The sequence below is a fragment of the Balearica regulorum genome, chromosome 2, assembly GCF_011004875.1.
Source record: "Balearica regulorum gibbericeps isolate bBalReg1 chromosome 2, bBalReg1.pri, whole genome shotgun sequence".
In the NCBI taxonomy this organism is placed as follows: domain Eukaryota; kingdom Metazoa; phylum Chordata; class Aves; order Gruiformes; family Gruidae; genus Balearica; species Balearica regulorum.
Window position 1 is genome coordinate 21903680 of NC_046185.1, and position 14840 is coordinate 21918519.

The window sequence follows — 14840 nt, forward strand, 5'->3', positions numbered from 1 at the left end:
TCTTGTGTCATCTGAAGGTCACATCATCAATGTTAGTTGAACAGGTGAAGCACTCAGTACTGGCTCAATTTTGTTTCATTGAAGTCAATGGTGACTTTAGCAATATAATTAAGCCCATTTCTGCCACTTCTGCAAGCTCCCTCAGACTGCAAGATTTGAAGCATTGTTCACCTCTGCTCATATGCCCCTACACCTCAAAACCAGCTTGTTTGCACTCACGGCATCTGATTCCTCTGTATTCTAGCTCTCATGAGCATTCTCACTTCTGTGCATGCTGCATTACCTCTCTCATGATTATCAAAGATACGGAACAATCTGCACTAGCAATGCAGTCTACAGACACGTGAAAGTGAGAGACTAAGACCAAGTGAGGAATTCTAGGTGGGAGACTAGGATTAGAAACTTCTGAGAGACAAATTGGCAAAAGTAAGTGGGGGGAGAAGGTGGGAGGGAGAGGCCAGCTAGAAGACTGACAGGGCATATAGAGCACTGGCCCTGCAGAAGAGATGGCTGCAGAGGCAGGAGCAGGTGTATGAAGCTAGGGATGAGAAAGAACCAGGCTGAAGGGTTTGGGGCAGCTGAGGGTTGAAAAATAGATAGAAATGTTGAGAAACATCTAAGCCCTCTAGTTAGGTTCTTGGCCAGCCCAGAAGCCCATGGACAGTCTCTGCTGTGTCTTCTATCTTCAGTGTTTGGCAAATGTGAAGAAGAAAAACCTGCTGCTGCCATGATGTCCTCTTAGTTCAACCCAAAGAGGTTTGTGCTGCAGTCCTAAAAGCTCCAAGCTGTTTGATTGCTTGTACACAGAAGAACAGACCCTCCATGGCTTTCTAAAGTACCAGACAATGCAGACCCCAAGTTGAAAAATTAGTATTAATGCAACACGGAGCTCTCTGCAGTGGAAAGCACGCTATCTCCCATGACTTTTTCTCCCAACATTTCCAAAATACTGCTGATTAGCCTTTGATCCTATTTTTACATTTTAAAATTGAAATTCCGTCGGAAAGATGGGTGCAAAACACATGTCCCTGTGGAGCTAGAGCTTCTCAGCCTTATCCAAAGGTTCACTTGGTCTCTTTCACACCATGGTGTCATTTGCCACACTCTTTTCTCTCTTCCTCACTGCCTCTCTTGCCTTGAGTATTGGAAACCAAAAGTTGACCTGAAAAGACAGAAATATGATGTTATGATCATACTATTATTGAGTTAGGGGTCAGCCAGACTCTAACATCATGTATAGGCAGTATTGAAAGCTATTAAAAAACCAAAACAAACTATATGTGTCTGCAGCTATCTATCTGGATTTGCCATAAATATATGCATGTGTGTTTGTATTATTTCCATTAGTGCATATATACATACATATATATACACACACACACACACAGGGTGAATATTTTTGCAAGCAAAAAGTTCTGTTTCCTAATGGTATTTGCAGTTCCACTCCCACTGTGTTTTAAAACAGAAATCTATCACCTTCTGTTTTGCTAAGCAACAACTGAACATCTTTCTCAACATTAAGAGGCTGCTCACAAATGCCTCACATTTGTTGTCTAGATTGCAGGAATACTCTTTGTGCCGGAGGTGCTTTTCATATGTTCATATGTTCATGGCAGCCACATCCCTGGAAGTGTTCAAGACCAGGTTGGATGAGGCTTTGGGCAACCTCATCTAGTGGAGGGTGTCCCTGCCCATGGCAGGGGGGTTGGAACTAGATGATCCCTTCCAACACAAACCACTCTATGATTCTATGGTTCTATGATTCATGGAAACCAAGTTTCTTCTCTGGAGAGATCTAAGTCTGAGGGGTATTTTCTTGCCAGCACATAGTCATTTGGGTGTATACATGTCATGTCTGATGCATGTGAGTTGAAGGACAGAACAAAACAATTATATGATCTAATCTCACCAATAGACAACTTGTCTCTGGCCTCTGTGCAGGAGAGCACTGGGGAAAGTCTATTAGCACTTAATTGAAGTTAACAAATGTTTAAGTATTTCCTGGATCTGGCTACCACCCTGAGAGAGGAAGATTTTTTTTTTTCTTTTCCCTAGAGCTGATATAGCTTACCGTTCTAGCAAATGCGTTCTTCCCACTTTTCTCTTTTAGCTTTGCTCTTTTCTTGAGTAATTTTGCATGCAAATAATGTATCCGTTTCATCTCAGTGTCAGGATAAAATGAAGTTGATATGAGTACTTTTAGTTGGGTCAGGATGCCAGAGAATAACCCAAAAATTATTAAGAAGAAGATGATGACTCCAAGCTGGATCCATGTTGTGGAGAGAGTGAGCTCTGGCTGAGGGATGCAGTCATGCTTAAACAAAGAGATCTTGAAAGGGTCAGTCTTTGCAATATGCTCTCTCATACCAATGATAAAGCTGTTCTCATTCCTCTGCACAAGAAAAGGGGAAAAAAGAGTTGATTATAGTACTGATTCCCTCCTTTCTTAACATTTCTCTCATTGGACATTCAGATTTACAAAGGACCATAAATCCATCCAGTGTCTATATATGCTATGCTTATAACAGTATATTTATTGGCTATTTATAAATGTTTCCGACTGCATTTTCAGCATTTCCCTTGGGAGATTGTCCCACAATTTGGACTGTTAAGAACGTACCTACTCAGTGGCCGTGACAGACAAATACTTAGCTAATCTGGCTATAATGGTTTAGTATATTCCCACTCCCATGAATCTGCTCAGATCCTCTGTTGGAGGGTCCTGCCTTCAGAGAACAACAGCAGAGCAGATTGTGTCCGTCCTTTTGGTTGTGGCTCAGTACATGATCAGCAGTGTTTCCTACCCACCTAGGTAGGTGAGGTGCTCTGATCACAAGGTTATCACACAAACAAAGCCACCTCTCCTCCTCGAATAGGTGCCTTTGCTTAGAAGAGCTGATGTCTTGCACTGCTTGTGGACTGAAACACTGAATGAGAGGGACTAAATTAGACATGCTGCTGGGACCAGTATTTCATACTGGCAGGCAACTTTCTGCTCGGCGTGTAGGAAGACTGAATCACCTAGCCCTCTTTTCTGACCATGACAGGGTGGATCTTCTAACCACCTTACACAGGCTGGGCACTTCTGTTAGATCAGGTGATCAAAGCATGCTACCCATTTTCAGCCCACTAGCCTTTCCTTGACATTATCCTGTTCCAGTCTATCTCAGTACATTTTACCCCTAAGCTGAACCAATGTATGAGCAAGGGACTCAATATGAAACAGGGGTACAAGTGCATGAAGAACTTAACTCTTCATACCGAGAATAAACATCTCAAGAAGTCGCTGAGTCTGTTCTGCTCACCCAGCCAGCTTTCTAGACTGCCTGAGCTCAGCAGCCCTGAGGCTTGTTATGACAATGCTGTTGAGATTAAATTTTACATTTTAATGTGACTAGCCTTCCTTGGGGAACTAGAAACAATCTGATGATGGCATAATTTTCTGTTTTGGGAGAGTCAACCAGCTTTCCACAGGAGTGAACACTGCATTCATGTCATTAATGAAGAGGTTAAACAGTATAGGTTCAGTGTCTACTCCTGGGGGACATCAGAAGTGACTTTGTGCCATGAATCAGAACATTTTGGGCCTGGCAGTTCAGCCAGTTTTCAGTTCACATCACTCTCCATTTATCTAGCCCATGTTTCATCAGTTTGTCAATGAGGATGTTATGGAAGACAGCATTGGAAGCCTTAATAAATGCACCATCAGCATCCACTGTTCTCCTTTAATCCAACAATCCAGTGATCATATCACAGAAGGCTGTTAGGTTGGCCAAGCATGATTTAGCCTTTATAAATCCATGCTGAATACTCCTAATAGTTGTCTTGGCCTTCACATGTTTGGAAATGGCTTCCATGATCATATTCTCCATCACTTTCCAAGGGATCAAGGTGAGGCTGACCACACTGAGGTTCCCTGGGTCCTCCTCCTTGCCCTCCTTGAATATGAGAGTAACATGTCATTCTTTCCAGTCCTCAGGAACCTCTCCCAGGCACCATGATCTTTCAAAGACAATCAAGAGTGGCCTCACAATGACATCAGTCAGCCCCCTCAGGACCCTTGACTGTCTCCCATCAGGTTCCATGGACTTGGTTTAAATGTTCCCTAACCTGATCCTCCTGCACCAAGGCTAAGTCTTCCTTGCTCCAGACTTGCCCTCGTCTCAGAGGCTTGGGATTTCTGAAGGCAGGTCTTCATAGTTAAGGCAGAGCTGAAGGTGACATTGAGTACTTTGGGCCTTTCCATGTCCTTTGTCACCAGGACCCCTACTGCACTTAGCAATGGACCCACATTTCTCCACATCTTTCTTTTGCTGCAGATAGACCTGTAGAAGCCCTTTCTGCTGCCCTTTGCCTGTCTCACCTGATTCAGCTCCAGGTGGGTTTTGGCTTTCCTGACCCCATCCCTATACAATGAGACAGTGTCTCTGTATTCCTCCTGGGCCCTCTGTCCCAACTTCCACCTCTTCTATGGTTCTTTTTTACGTTTGAATTTTGTCAGGAGCTCCTTGCTCATCCATGCTGGCCTCCTGCTGCCTTGCTTGATTTAGCCGGGATGAACCATTGTTGAGCTTTGAGCCGGTGATTTTTGAATGTCAGCCAGCTCTCCTGGATCCTTTTTCTCTCAAGGATCATATCCCAGGGGACCAGGACCATTTCACATGCTGGTTTGGTGATCACAGCTGCTGTGCAGCAACAGGGTTTATATGAAGCCTAAAGGACCTTAGCATGCGTAGTAATCTGCCTCAACGCATAGTAATCTGCCTCAATATATCCCACATTAGACTGACTGACCAGAGGATGACAGCGTCTCTGCTTTTGCACAGGAATCTGACCTCTCCAGGATGGGTCTGACTTGCTATATGTGTGCTGATTGCACAGTTACAGTGAATCCAATGGCTCTTGCACCTACCTTCCTAAAACAAAGTTCAGGTAACAATTAGAAAGGTAACAATTACAAGTTGACAGCCTCCACTAGGAAAAGTGGTTTTCCACTGACACAGTCTTGGAAGCTTTGGCTTATGTCTGCCATATAGATACTGAATTTTTCTACTCGTTGTTTCAATAAAACTGGACAATAATTTAATTTTTATCCCATGGAAGAGTTTGATATTTTGATATACAATACAGAATATCATCATCTGAAGTATGACAGAATTTGACCAGCAGCCTGACTTCATTTCAGCTAATTTCATTAATAGTTCACATTTGCTTGAAGTGCTCCCATTCCTCAAGGATGCTGTGCACTGTGTCTCCCTTCCCCTTCATGGTTCAGTCCCAAACTGATGAACATCCCATGACACATTGTACCACCAGTCTACCACGGCACTGTGTAAGATGAACCTGCAATGGTTTAGCAGTGTGTCATAGAAAATGTGGTCTGGCTGAAGAAGCCAGCTCAGAGGTTCAATATGTTATGAATGGAAAGATAAGAACAAGAATCTCTCTGCCAAAGATTGTATGTCCTGTTCTGTTTGATTGTAATTATTTCAAACAATGCATTTATTGCATTGCTTAATAATCTTACTCTGTGGAATTATTTTTGGCTGGAAGAATTTTTTGGGGGTGGGGAGAAATGAGAATGAATTCTCATTATTATGAGCTCTAAGAGGAAGTAACAGACAATGCTGAGTAAGAAAAAATTTACAGAAGAAGGACCATATATCATATTGTACTAACAGTAAAGCATCCCTTTGAAATCTTTTTATCTTAAAAGTATCAAAGGGTTATATGCTTTTGGGAAACATTTTAAGCCTGATCTTGCAAGCTATCAAACTGGGCAGTTTTCCTCTGCCCATGCAGCATCACACGGGTCACACACTCAAGCAGTGAAATCTCCAGCTTTGGAAGTATTGACAGACACATCCCTCAGCCATCTGATCTGACTCTGAAATTGGCCCTGTTTTGAGCATGAAGTTGGTCTAGATGGCCTCCAGATGTCCCTTCCAACCTCATTACTCTATGGTTCTCCATGCCACTGCTGCTCCTGCTAGAAGAACCTTGAGATTTCGGCAACATGTTATTATTCTGTGTGTACGCAGCCATGCTTCTTTAAATGATGAGCTCCTCACACTACTCAGCTAAAGAAAGGTAGGCATCTCTTACATCAGTGTCACAGTGGCATTTTGACTATAAAAGTGGTGCTTCACAAATGTCAGCATTGTGAGTTTCCAATTTTAAGCTTCCGGTCTTCTCCACATATATAAATGGAGGAATGAAAGTCCTTCTCCCTATATTTACCATTCTCTGGAAATATGATGACACTTTGGAAAGTGCAGAGAACTGTTTGGTTCCATCCAGTGTACGTATCTGTAAAGGCAATGGCCCTTTTTGAAACAAATGATAATGCCATGAAAGAACTGATGGCTTATTGGCTGTATGTCTGCTCATGCAGCTGCTGAAGGGGAAAAAGGGAAATTTTTCAACACTGAACTAAGAACTATAAAGTACTGATAAGTACTTACTTGCTGAAAGAGGCTGAGTTGAATCTCTAGATCCGGTACTTCTTGGAGATGTTTATTCACAGAAGTAATTAACCAATAAAACAAATAATCTACTGCAGCAAACAGAAGCCAGATGCAAAGATGAATAATTACAGGGAGAAAAAAATACTGCATGTTTTTTCTGTCCTTCCTTGTGAGGCAGAAAGATGGGATTGTCACATAATCTTTTCTTTCTTTCCTGTTAAGTGGCAGAAGACAGGGTCTTTGCTGTTCCTTTTGATGCTCATCAAATGCGATGAACTGTTTTGTGATATAAGTATTTTTAAATTTGGCACTGTTAGAGCCCAAAATTTTTTTGATAAAGAGGCCAGTTCCAAAAGAAGCTAGAAAAATCCCCACTATAGGCAATACTTTCTGGCCTATACAGGGCAGTACAGTCAGCATAAAAGATATCTGGTTAGCAACTCTCTGGATTTCTTGCTTTGTGGCATTTAGCTCTTGTTTTAATGCATCATCTGAAATTGAATAAGATGGTGTGAATTCATGCTTTAGGAACGCTATATGTTTAGATAGTTCGGTGGAAAGCTTGGCCGCCTCGTAAATCCATTTTACTGCCTCAACATAATATTTTATCAAGGCAAATTGCTCATACTCTAAATGACAGGTTATACTGTCTGCCAGAACCTTTAGGTTGTGAAAAATATTTTGGATGTTGCCAGCCACCACGACACCTGTGCCAGCAGTAATAAGAGCATTCCTGCCATTTCGTACTCCACAAGAAAGAAGGAACAGGATGCTAAAACAGCGCAGGTGCTTGGAACAGGAGAGTGCGACAGAAAGCGAGATCCAGATGAATCCAGAAATCAGTAAGGGATACAAAGAGTGGGGTGTCAGGGAGAAGTGCATGCCAAGGAATAAGAGAAAGCTTGAGAGGAAGCTAACTGCAGAGCAAACTGCAAAAAGCTGCATCAGATACTTCCAACCAGGCTTCCTTTCGGATATAAAAATTCCCCAGGCCTTCTGGGCTATTGAGAGAAACATTCGCATTTTCTTCTGATTGCTGCTGACACTGCGATGGCTCGAACTAAAACAGAAACTAAAAGGAAAACAGAAATACTGTTAGCTACAGGGTCACACTATTGACAATGATGTGCTTTTAACTGGGTGATCAGTAGTACTTCACACTGCAAAAAATGCAGGTCTGACTCACACGGGGGCTGAACCGCCCCACATGAGACCCAAATCTTCATCCCCAATATCACATACATAAACATGGAAGAGATGACTCTAAAAGGTATTCTATCTTTTTTTTCCAACCATGACCTGGGCTGCATCAAAAGAAGTGTGACCAGCAGGACAAGGGAGGTGATCCTGCCCCTCTACTCCCCTCTTGTGAGACCCCACCTGGAGTACTGCGTCCAGCTCTGGGGGCCCCAGCACATGGAGCTGTTGGAGCGAGTCCAGAGGAGGGCCACGAAGCTGATCGGAGGGATGGAGCACCTCTCCTATGAGGACAGGCTGAGAGAGTTGGGATTGTTCAGCCTGGAGAAGAGAAGGCCCTAGGGAGACTTAATTGTGGCCTTCCAGTACCTGAAGGGGCCTACAGGAAAGCTGGTGAGGGACTGTTTATCAGGGAGTGTAGTGACAGGACCAGGGGTAATGGGTTTAAGCTGAAGGAGGGTCGATTTAGATTAGATGTTAGAAAGAAATTCTTTCCTGTTAGAATGGTGAGGCACTGGAACAGGTTGCCCAGAGAGGTTGTGGATGCCCCATCCCTGGAAGTGTTCAAGGCCAGGTTGGATGGGGCTTTGGGCAACGTGGTCTAGTGGAGGGTGTCCCTGCCCATGGCAGGGGGGTTGGAACTAGATGATCTTTAATGACCCTTCCAACCCAAACCATTCTATGATTCTATTTTTGTCCTTTTACTTTTTGTACATTTTGATTTCTCATTTGGTACATAGACACAGCGGTTCATATGTATATATGTGTGTGTATGTATGAGGAGAGAATGAGGGGGATGCAAGCCAGTGCTTCCCCACAGACGCTGGCTTTGCCTTACAGGGGCACCAGGGTGGTGCCTGGAAACTTCTCACTGGTACCCCAATGCAGGGAAGCGCAGCTTGACTCATGGGGAGCATCCAGAGCAGCTGCCAGAGAGGGAGGGACAAGCGGAGCAGCATGAAGCTGGAATGAAGTTCTCCTTTTTCAGCTGGAGGTAGGTCAGTACAGAGGGAAGAAAGTGCGTCTCAGAGGCATCCTTCCTTCTTTGGGTCTCTCCTGGGATAGCACAGCTACATATTGACCCATATACATTTGTAACCCTAATTGCTTGTACTTGTCACAATCTCTCCTGCCAGTACCAGCATGCCGGTACTGTAAATTACAGAGTATGTCCGTGAGATTCAGTTTGGTTTGATGGGAGACAGTCCAGTGCGCACATCTTTCCTTCGTCTTTTACAATACAATATTTATAGCGCAATTTGTCCAAGCTGCAAGACTAATTTATATGCATATTAGACTTTTAACATACTAGAACAAATAAGATACTAATTAAATAAAATAAACTGTTGCAATTTTATCGTATAATAGGGAACAGTTGTCTTCACAAATACGTCCTGAAGATATTACTTTGTCTTTTGTTTAGCTTGAACACAGCAGGTAGCCAGGAGCTAAACTATTATTTTGTACACATACTGTATTTTACTGGCATTTGGCTTTATGAATTCTGCTAGCATTCACTGTACCATTTTCCCCTTCTTCTCTTTGTAATTAGTTATTAGTTATGTCATTATTGGCTTTGCATGCAGCAGGAGGTGAGGGTGATCAGAGGAGGCATCTGACCCCAGCTGGGACCTTCTTGGGCTGCTGTGCTTGGTGTGCTACTTTTCCTTGGCCTCACTAGGACCTCATCCTTTCCAGTGCTGAGGGCTAGCCTGAAAGGTGCTGAGTGTTTTAAATAGCTTCAGTAGGGATTAAAGGGGGGCAAGAGCTGTCAGGGTGGGCTCAGTCCCTGGCACCATCACTCTGCTTGGGAAGGCTGAGGAAATTCCTTCCCTCCAGGGCCTCAGTGAACTCAGCTGTAAAACGGAGTGTAACAGCAATTAGAAGCTCCTTCACAGGAGCAAAATAAGTTAATTAACTTCCCCCAAATGTGTAGAAGTCGCCATGTGTTTGGGAAAGTGGTGCAAGCAAAATGGGGAGGAGAGGTAGCACACAAGCCATGGGCTTTGTGGCGAGCACAGCTATCCTTTGCCTACGTGGAGTTTGCTTTGCCCTCTTCCTACTGAACTAGAAATTAAGGAGGCATTTGTAGGAATTAATTAAAAAGATGTTCATATCCTGGGGTCGAGCAGGACCATACCTAACAGCCAGTGAATCCTGAACTTCTTAGGTCAGATCCTTAAACAGAATGTGATACCACGTCTTCTTGGTAGATCTAAGAAAAGTTACCCTGTATTGTGAATAGATCTGGAGTTCTGATCTTGAGTTAAGAAGCCATAAAAAAATCAAATGCTAAAAAGATAGCACTTATGTAATATTCTGCAAAAACTTCCATGTAAGAAAATAACACATTTTGATTTTTCTTTTGCAGCACTGATTTCACAGCTGTTCTCAAGCATAGGTTCTGCATGGTTTTGTGTGTTTATATGTATGGGTGTAGTGTATTCCTGTTAATGTTTATAAACATTTGGTAACTGGCTGCAGTATGTGACTGGGAGATTGGCATCACTGCATCTGAGAATTGGAGAGAGAGTCATGAATGAAGCCTTAGAATTAACAAAAACTGTACTTCTGGACCAGGAGGCTGGAAACTTGCAAAATATGGACAGAATTTAAAAATAATCAAAAATCTCCTTTACTGAGCAGAGTCAATGCTGTTACGTGAGGTCACTGCATTGCTCAGCACATCCATGGCAGGTTTGTCCCTAACCTGCATGAACCCAGAGTTTTAAGGCAGGAAAGGCATCGTAAGGAGCCACTGATTTTTGGAGCCTGTGCCACGGATGCTCAGGTGTCTCTGAGTGATCGCTGAAGGTTGGGAAGGGAGTGTCCACGTCCCCTGCAGAGCCTGTCTCTGGGCTCAGCCACCGCCGGGGTCAGAGTCAGGCTCGCAGCGTGCATCTCTTTGACTTGTCTGACACCTCTGTTTTCCCCCCATAAGACATCAGCAACAGAAGTAAATATTCAGCACGGGAGAATCAGGAAAAGGATGAAAACTCTAAACCTAAAAAAAATGCAGAGGCTGAAAATTCTTGTATCAGCAGACACTTAAACAGCTGTGAATGCTTGGGAAGGGAATATAACACTCTGGCTCAGAGGCAGAAATAAATCTTTGGCTCGACTAAAAGAGGCTAATTCAGTGCTTAAAGAAATAGTAAACCTTGTGAGATTTCTGGAAGGATTCCTCTTGAAAACATAAATCACAAAAGCTCTCCTGAAGCTGCTAGGTGCAGATACGAATTCTAACAGGAGGCTGGCAAGAACAAAACCTTCATTTCAATTGCAGTCTGAAGCAAAGCATTTTTTCTTCTGTCCTGTAACATGAACTAATGTGGGGGTTGCTACCACTATTTATGTAGCATAAGGAAAGAATTATTCTTAGAAAGTAGTTTCTTGGTCTTAAGTGCCAGTTTCTTTCCACTGTAGTTTCTTGTGATGTAGACGTAGAGGGGAAATGCAAACTCTGCCTTTGAACTTGGTTTTTCTGTAGGGTCCAAGGGGAACCTCTCTATACCTTAGTTTCCCTCTGTAGGAAAAACTCAGAGCTGGAAGCGTGATATTCATCTACTATATGGCATGCTGACAGGAGTAATTATGGGAACCAGCAAGGATTTTGGGCCATACTTCTTAAGGCTTGTGATGTACTGAAATTAATGCAATATAATTAAGAAGTATTTTTCTAGTTTCATTTTTAAAAGAGGAATATTTTAAAGAGTTTTTAAGATCCTGCTTGTGATATTTCAAATATTTGCTACAGTTTTTAAGTAAGCAGAGGATAAGTACATAGCATCAAGAAAATGTCCTTAGGAAATGTCTTTCCAGCTGACCCAGGAGCCCTGTGCTAGAGCTATGTCATTTTTATACAGTATGTGTTCACACCATGTATGATTTCTTCCCTACTTGCTATGCAGACCCCTCCATATTCATTGTCCAAGAAGTGGTGGCCATCTTCACTACCAATCTGGTCCTCTCCTAGTCCCTTTTTCACCCCGTATCTGATGATGGCTTGCTACAGATGGAATGGAATGGAATACTTCCGTTGGAACGGACCTACAACAATCATCCAGTCCAACTGTGATAGACTGAAACTCCTTATATTGGCAGGGAGTATTTCTGAAACCTTCTCTACCCAGGCTACCGCTTGCTTAGAGGTGATCACCAGGCCTACATTTCTAGTACATGGATTAGCCACCAATGCAAACTCCTTGCCATTTTTTAATATAATGGAAGAAGCGAATGTCTCCTAAAAATGTATAGTGAGAAAAAGAATGGGATCTACTAAATAATTAGCTTTTTCAGTAGGGACACAGCTGATTTGGGAAAGCAAGACAGAGTCAGAACTTGAAGTCTACTTTCTATTTTGACACAGACCTAATGCAGACAAATCTTGGGGACTACAAGTCCCATTGAGTTGGGACCGATTAGTACCACTCAGTTTTTGCGCCCTCACGCGAAGTCTGACACAACTTTTCTCTGTGCAGCACTGCTGTTTGAGCTGATCTCAGGAGGAGCGTGGCAGTTCCGCAGGCCCTTTGCCCTGCGCAGTGTACAAGATCCTCGTACGTAAAAATAAAGTCTTATTAAGAGAGACTAAGAGAGGCTAAATGGGAAACTTGTACCTCATTGATGCTAAAGCTTCAGCTACACATTGATCTGTGCCTCATAAATCCTGTTTGGATTTTATACAGGAATTCAGGAAGAGAAAGCACGCAATAAAAGTATAGAAAAAAAAATAATTCCTTTTTTGGTAGTTTCAGCAGCCTTCTCTCCTAGCCTAGATCAGTTACATTGAAATGGAAGAGAATTACTTCCCTTTTTTGGATACCATCAAAAAATACATTGCAGAACTACCCTTTAGTAAGAGGCAAAAATACAGGAGGGAGTCCCACATTATTTCCTTTGGTCAATGCAGGGCATTCAGCAAAGAAACAAAAGCCCCATCAGATAAACAGCAACTTTACTGTAACTATCCCCAGGGCTTCGGTGGGACCCCTGTCATATCTCATGTTCATATTATTTGCTTTTAACTGCAACGGGAAGGAGAGTAAATGGTACTAAACACAACAAACACAAATATCTAATCAAATGTGTGCACACAGAAACTTGAAATACTAAACAACACATTTCAAAGTGAATAAAACAACAATTTATACACATGCAAAAAAACCCAAACAAAAATAACAACTTATCAAGATCTCTTTTTCTTTATGTATTTAAAATGGCTTAGGAAAATTCTGAACACTGCAAGATATGATGAAGTCTGGACAATGCCACAAATTGGTTAAATGTCATCTAATATCAGATATTAATAGCATAATGTCCACAACTGAGCTATCTGTCTTTATGTCAATGAGGAGAAAAGGGCAGTTACCCAGAGCCATACTTCAGACCTCTTTTAGAAGTCCAGCCTTGCATGAGATGGATTGCATCCTGTGAGAGTTTTTTCTCTATCTATCTATCTCGACTATGAATAGAGTCTGGATAACTCAGACAGAGCTGTCCAAAGTCAGGTGAGATGAACCTCTCCCTGTGCTTCTCCATTGCAAGCACAGGTTACATTTGATTAAGCCGGGGACTCAGAGCAGGACACAGAAAATGTGTCCTGGGCATTCATAGAAAATGGACAGCTATGGAAGGAACATGGGACAAAAAATAAAATTTTCTCATTTATATCGCTATGGGCCGAGTTACATTTGGAAGCTTTGATGCAGCAGACGCACAGACATATGCTTCCCTTAAAGCGCAAGCAGAGGGAGGAATAGAGGTAGGGTTTCGGAAACTCAAATAGTCGTTTGCCTATTGACAAAAAAACCCTCTACAAAACACAGAAAATTCCACTGTGAGGGATGGAAGGGAACATGAGAGGTTATAGTCCCTTCTCCTACCCACAAAATCACTATACATAGTTCTGGGAGAGCTTAGGACTAAATTGTTTTATGAACTTTAGGAATAGACCCTCCAATCAGTAAGGTGACAACAATTAACTTAAAGCAAGTCCTTTTACCTTAGAACAGCTAACTCAATCCATGATTACTATCCACAGTTCCTTGGTATTAACCTTAAAGCATTACTTACAGGCCCTCCTGTAAAGCGCATGAAGGATCTTCACAGTGCAGTTTGTCTCTTGATTTTGGTGAGGAACCGAGATGGGCACTAGTAAAAGAATTCACATGAGTAATTTGTTTCCTATACCCTCCCTCAATGAGTCAGGCACACTACAATTTTGAAATTATTCTGGTTTTGACAAAGATTCATGAGGAAGTAACTTATGCACAAGACCAAATTAGTATATAATTTGCAAGTGCCACTTTCCACCTTTTTTCTGGCAGGGTAATGGACATCGGCAAATGAGTTCTGGAACCAGATTTCAAAGACTTAAAGTTATGTTGAATAATGCCTTAGGTCTGGAACATCTAAGCTATTTTGGTGCTCCCCATTGAAACTAGCAGCAACTCAGTGCCCAAATAACTTTGAAGTTCGAATTGTTTTTACCCTACAAATGTTCCTACTGAGATCTGTGTAAATATTTCTGTAGACAATCTGTCAGAATATGGCACTTAGAATGGTACCCACCTTAAATATCCAACAAAGACACACAGATTATATAGTCTGTAGAGCAGGGTAGTCTCTAAATTTAAAATATTACTTTTGTATGAGATTTTAGAATTGTACTTTAGTATTTTTCAATGACAGATAAAATAGCACAGATATTGATGTGGCACCTTCATTTTCAAAATCATCTACAAGTATTAACTGATCCTTGCCACACCCATAGTCTAGCAAGTATTCTTTGCAGCCTGTATGAAACATCTCATTATTAATACTTATTATCTTTATTAAAGAAGACCTGTGAGGTCATGTCGTGAACAGGGATTGCCACTGTACAAATTTACAACAGAGATAGGGTCCTAGTCCCAGTCTAAGTCCACCAAGAAACGACCACATGTGAACTGTGGTCATAGCCAACCAGACAATTAGCAATTACCAGGCTTTAATTTTTGTCGGGTTTTTTTTTTTTCTTCTTTGCTTTTGTTTTACAAATATCCCAAGAAAGATAAGAAATGAGAAGTTCACCCATACCCCCAGCATTTATTTGACAAGAAATTCCAACTGAATTTGACTCCATGGTGATAAATGACTGGTGCTTAGTTATTGGTAGGAAAGAAAAAAAACAGA

The 14840-nt window shown here is 42.1% G+C and overlaps 1 protein-coding gene across 1 annotated transcript; it reads right to left on the reverse strand.

The window, feature by feature from the left end:
- Nucleotides 1–13772, reverse strand: DCSTAMP (dendrocyte expressed seven transmembrane protein). Its single transcript, XM_010303854.2, has 4 exons — nt 13740–13772; nt 6465–7539; nt 2072–2392; nt 1–1162 (listed from the first exon to the last, which is right to left on the reverse strand). The coding sequence occupies exons 2-4, from the start codon at nt 7488–7490 to the stop codon at nt 1079–1081; spliced, it is 1431 nt and encodes a 476-aa protein (XP_010302156.2). The 5' UTR covers nt 7491–7539; nt 13740–13772; the 3' UTR covers nt 1–1078.
- Between the last annotated feature and the right edge of the window lie 1068 nt (nt 13773–14840).

What these genes read in the sequence shown, in the direction of transcription:
- DCSTAMP (XM_010303854.2), bottom strand. Translation starts at nt 7,490, where the DNA reads ATGCGAATGTTTCTCTCAATAGCCCAGAAGGCCTGGGGAATTTTTATA. An exon ending in AACTCAGCCTCTTTCAGCAA is followed by an intron (nt 2,393 to 6,464) that starts GTAAGTACTTAT and finishes TTTCTTGTGCAG; the next exon opens with AGGAATGAGAACAGCTTTAT. An exon ending in AGAACGCATTTGCTAGAACG is followed by an intron (nt 1,163 to 2,071) that starts GTAAGCTATATC and finishes CTGTCTTTTCAG; the next exon opens with GTCAACTTTTGGTTTCCAAT.